At 37.4% G+C, this 5523-nt stretch overlaps 1 protein-coding gene across 1 annotated transcript in view; it reads right to left on the bottom strand.

The window, feature by feature from the left end:
- Positions 1–18: 18 nt before the first annotated feature.
- LOC107713212 (protein unc-119 homolog A-like) overlaps positions 19–5523 on the bottom strand; it is a 29369-nt gene continuing 23864 nt past the window's right edge. The window contains exons 3-5 of the mRNA XM_016518665.1: positions 4014–4113; positions 3067–3239; positions 19–477 (exon numbers count right to left, since the gene is read on the bottom strand). Coding sequence (XP_016374151.1) covers positions 365–477; positions 3067–3239; positions 4014–4113 — 386 coding nt within the window. The 3' untranslated portion in view covers positions 19–364. The remainder of the gene's footprint in view (positions 478–3066; positions 3240–4013; positions 4114–5523) is intronic.

Below are 5523 nucleotides of genomic sequence, written 5' to 3' on the forward strand. Positions count from 1 at the left end.
TCATTTAATCAAAACACACACACACACACAATGAATAGTAAAACCTAAGTACCATTCACATTACAGTGCCTTGCCCATACAAAACATGGGACTGGAGGGAATTTGCTCATCATTGGGGTATGTTACAAAATAAACACTTTAATATCTATATTTGCTGATGTGAACGATGGCAGTGTGAAATCAGAATAGGATATGTATGCATTGGACGAGACCTTACGATACGACTCTCTAGATCTCAAACACAGGCATGGCGCATCGTCTGTGACACTGACTCAAGGAGGGTGTGGCTGCTGGACAAAGACATGTGATTGGTTCTTAGGTCTGTCAGTCAAACTCTCTGCCTCAGTCCCCTCCCACCTCTGTCCTAAGGGCCTCCGCTGTACGAATAATCTGCTTTGTTGTGCATGACCAGCTTGTTGTCCACAAAGTAGAAGCTGTCAGACTGCGTCTCGTAAGGTTGGAGGATCATCTCCCGTACTGAAATAAAGAGAAAACACATAAAGTGATACACAAACAACAATTAAGCTTTTTAAAAGCTACAGGATTTTCCTTTCATAGATGCTGGTAGGTCAATGACATGTTCGTTTCTTTCTGGGTCTATTACTACATTCAAAAATACATAAAAAATGCAATATATTAATTCAGTGCCTTCAATATATCTCTTTCTCTTAATGTATTTTTGTATATATTAATAGACCATTATATGAGGAACTTGCTTTGAATATCTTGCATGTTTTGTGCTATATTCATTATTGGGTTAAAAAGGGGAAATAAATAAATAAAGGACCTTATTAAAAAAAAATTTTAAAAAATTCCTGATATAAACAATGCAATAAAAATGTTAAGTATGCAATTCATAATTATCCTATTATGATTTAATTTAGTGAAGCAGTTTTGTTAAAATATTAATCTATATATATTTTAAATTGTCCACCAAATTAATGTTGTGCAACCAACATGCAGGTACAGTACAAGACCAAACTATCTTTTTGTATGTTGTTTATAAAGACAGGAAGAGAATTCAAATAAACTTCTTGCATTTCCATCAGATGGGGTCAGTAAGATAAAAAAAAGAAAAGAAATTAATACTTTACTCAAAAGTAACAGTAAAAATATTTATAATGTTACAAAAGATTTCCATTTCAAATAAATGCTGTTCTTAAATTAAATTTTTATTAAATTAAACTTAAAATTTCTGTTCAAAGAATCCTGAAAAAAACATATCATGAAACTTTTTCTTTGATAAGAAATGTTACTCGAACCTCAAATATTAGAATGATTTCTGAAGGATCACGTGACACTGAAGACTGGAGTAATAATGCTGAAAATTCAGCTTTGCATGACAGGAATAATTTTTGACAATATTACGTTTTTGTTGCATTTTTGATCAAATAAATGGGTAATTAGAGGCTTCTTTCAAAAACAAAAAAGTCCAACCCCATAAAGGGTTAGTTCACCCAAAAATGAAAATTCTGTCATTAATTACTCACCCTCATGTTGTTCCAAACCCGTGAGACCTTCATTCATCTTCGGAACACAAATTAAGATATTTTTGATTAATTCTGAGAGCTCTATGACCCTCCCATAGACAGCAAGGTAACTACCACGTTCAAGGTCCAGAAAAGTACCAAGATGATCGACACTTGTGGACGCGCGTTCACGACAATATCATGACGCGAGCGTGTGGCGGTGCTGACCCAGATCCGGCATAATGATGTCATCACACCGGATCTGGGTCAGCGCCGGCGCCGCCACTTGCTCGCGTCATGGTACTGTCGTGAACTTGCGACCAAAGTGACGCAGTAGAGACGAAAATGTGGAATAAAGTAGTTATTTTTGTTTTCTGTGCGCAAAAAAGTATTCTCGTAGCTTCGTAACTTTACAGTTGAACCACTGATGTCACACGGACTACTTTGTCGATCATCTTGGTACTTTTCTGGACCTTGAACGTGGTAGTTACCTTGCTGTCTATGGGAGGGTCAGAGAGCCCTCATATTTCATCAAAAATTTCTTAAAGTGTGTTCCGAAGATGAACGAAGGTCTTACGGGTTTCGAACAACACGAGGGTGAGTAATTAATGACAGAATTTTCATTTTTGGGTGAACTATCCCTTTAACAACCGAGTTTTGAGCGGTATATCTAATGGTCTTTACTGATTTTTATTGCCATACCAGCTATAGCTATTTTCATGGCAAGATCAATGTATTTTAAAAGAAACAATAGTAACAGAGAAGTAATGAAAAACAACAATTGACAACCAACTCGCATCAATATAACAAACAAACAAACAAAAGATTTTCATTTCAATATTTGATAAAGTTTAAGATTATTCCTGGTGAAAATTTTTTTAAAACACCCATTAGAGAACTTTGAGTAAAATGTTGCCAAGTGACATTTAAAGCTGTACATTCTAACAAAATATGCGGTCCCACTTTATATTAGGTGGCCTTAGCTACTATGTATTGACATCAAAAAAATAAGTACAATGTACTTATTGTGTTCATACTGTATTGCAAAACACTTTTGCTGCTATCGAGGTGGGATACGGGTAAGGTTAGGGACAGGTTTGGTGGTATGGGTAGGTTTAAAGGTGGGTTAAGGTGTAAGGAATGGGTCAACAGTGTAATGACAGAAATTCATTACAGATGTAATTAGATATTATAGATATAATAGATATAGATATAGAAAATTAGATAGGTATTTTTAAAAATATAAGTACAGTGTGAAAACATGCATGTACACAATAAGTGCATTGTATCAAATGATTAATTTAAATGCAAGGGCATAGTAGTTAAGGAAACCTAATATAAAGTTGGATCAAATATGCTTTATACACAGAGGGGTCTGACAAAAATTGGTGATAAATTGCCTTTCAGTAAAAACAAATGAGTAAGTTTGGCATAACCAGTATGGCATCTTGTGTAAACCGCCTGTTGATGTCCAGAAAATTAGCAAAAAAAAAAACTTCCATGTATGACTGGATTGACTTCATGTAACTTATTAACTCAGTTGTCCCATTCAATTTGAACGGTGTATCTGACGGTTTACAATCTTCATGGCACTTACTGAGATCCTCTGAGAGCGGTGGGAACTCATAGATGTGCTCACAGGTGTTCTTGCTGCTCGGGATGCAGAAGCCAAACTCAAAGTCGAAGCTCTTCAGCAGCTGTTCACGGAAATAGTGCCTCTCGATCATCCGGAAGTTATTGATGGGGATGTCTCCTACTGTGAATTCAACACTAAAAACACAGAAACAAGGCAGGGAAGATATTCAGTTGACAGTTTTAGTTCTTCAGTATTCATTTCACTCTTCACTTGGGTTTGCTGTTAACTTACACCCTATTCATTTCCAACAACTGTTCAGCATTCCATTCCTCAATGTATTGTGTGAACCGGATTCATTATTTATAATGAGTAGCTTACTGCATCTACTTCTATATTCTGCCCTTTAGCATGACGACGAGATTCCTTCGACAGGTTTAATTTAGAAAAATGATTTATGCTCGCTTTGGTTTGATTATTATATCTGACCTCAATAAGCATGCAACTGTTGTTCTGGAATATGAGACAGCTCCACTAATGAATATCTGCTGTCTTTCCTTTCATGTGCTACTGTGCTTATTTTCTAAATATGTAATCTCTTTGCAAGAGAGGACGATATGATAAGACAGCAGGACTACAGTGATGATCTAATCATGCAAATGCTTAATAATAACCTGCATGGGCTCATTTTTAGTAAATCCAATTCAATCCAACATATATTACCATTCAAAAGCATGGGAGAGATAAGAGTTTTAACGTAAAGATGTCTCTTCCGCTCATCACAAACGCTGCATTTATTTGGGCAAAAATACAATAAAAAGAGTAATATTGTTAAACTTTAATATTTAAAATAACTATTTTCTGTTTCAATATGGTTTATATGTTTGTGGAAACTCTGAAACATTTTTTTAATCATTATTTTTTAGGATTCTGTAGTGTATACACTGACTAGTTTTATGAACTGTACTTACGTGGCTCCTACTTGCCGTAGCCGTAAAAAAGCTGGTGTAAACTGATAACGTACAAACCGGCCAGCATTTGGATCAACATCTCTTTTATCCCCTCCTTTATCTTAAAAAAACAAACAAACAAAAAAACATTACAATCAGAATCAAAATAGTAAAATAATTCATCATTGCAAGTGATGAGTCAAATGTCTTCCTGGGCTTCGCTTAAACTTATTAAAAGGACTAAAACAACAAAGCAGAGACAACAGACATTTCCATTCTTCCTGTTCCTCATTGAAGTTATGGACAGCTGTTTTCCACAGCAAATACACATCACGCACATTCAGTGCAGTTACTCCATGAATCACATCCCAGTTCAGTCCAGTACAATAGTTTATGTTCACACGGTGTTTCTGTTCATATTCAAGCACAGCCATGACAATACCGGAGCAGTTTAAGGACAGTTCCACCTAGTGGTCAGAAAATTATTACGGAGTGTCTATTTACACCAAGTACAAATAGCCCACCTTGTCAAGTAGATATAACTGCAGACCGGAGATCTCCAAAATGGGGCGGGGTCTCCTCGCACAAAGACTTTCACCATTGGCTCTGGCTCCAGCCAATTGTTATTGACTTACATTTCAAAATAAAATTTTATAAATTAAACATTGTTTCTAGTTCATCTAAAATAAAATATGCTATATAAGTAAATATTCCCTGTGAGAGCAGAGCCCAAAGCTCGTGGCCAGTGGTGTTCGGACTGGAGTTTGAAACTCCGCATAATTATATAAACGGGAATCACCCGCGAGCAGTCCCAGCGCAGCCCAGGGGAACGATTTTACTCTATCGCTTTGTTCTAAGCAACGGGGGCGTCCCGGGGCACCCGCGAGCCGTCCCAGCGCAGCGCAGGTTAACGATTTCACTCTATCGCTTTGTTCTAAGCACCCGGGGCTCAAAATTCGCAGGGTATGAATGGGGTAGTGATGCTGGGTGTAACTAAAAAGGTGCCATTGTCCGGTGAGGTCCGGTTGGGGAGTTACGGAACGATCTCATATCGCATAATCTTATTAACTGTTTATCTCCTGAACTGCAACTTTCTTTACCACGCTATTCAGCGCCAATCCCGCCGTGCAGTCAGTTTCGCTGGTTAAGGTTAGGGTCAGGTGTGGGGTAGGTTTTAAGGGTTAGCATTTTTTGTAGCATAGTGTAGGAAATCAACACTTTAATTGACACAACCAATAAATTCTTTAGAATCAGCTGTGGGGCGGAGTTTGCACTGAAGTGGATTGGGGGGAAAAATTGCTCATGCGTGTCAATGTGCCTGTCTGTCAATGGGAGGAAACCACGCCCTATTTTGGAGCTCCCACCCCGTTTTGGAGTTCCCGCCCCCATTTGGAGATCTCCAGGCTGCAGTTATACCCTTCTCACTATATACGGTGAAAAACTGTATTGGACATTAATTTTACGGTAGTATGCCGTTTTTGGAAGTGAAAAAGACCGTATAATTTACAGTGAATAACCGTAAATTAACATT

Source organism: Sinocyclocheilus rhinocerous, unplaced genomic scaffold, assembly GCF_001515625.1.
Source record: "Sinocyclocheilus rhinocerous isolate Xijiao unplaced genomic scaffold, SAMN03320098_v1.1 scaffold387, whole genome shotgun sequence".
Taxonomy (NCBI): Eukaryota; Metazoa; Chordata; class Actinopteri; order Cypriniformes; family Cyprinidae; genus Sinocyclocheilus; species Sinocyclocheilus rhinocerous.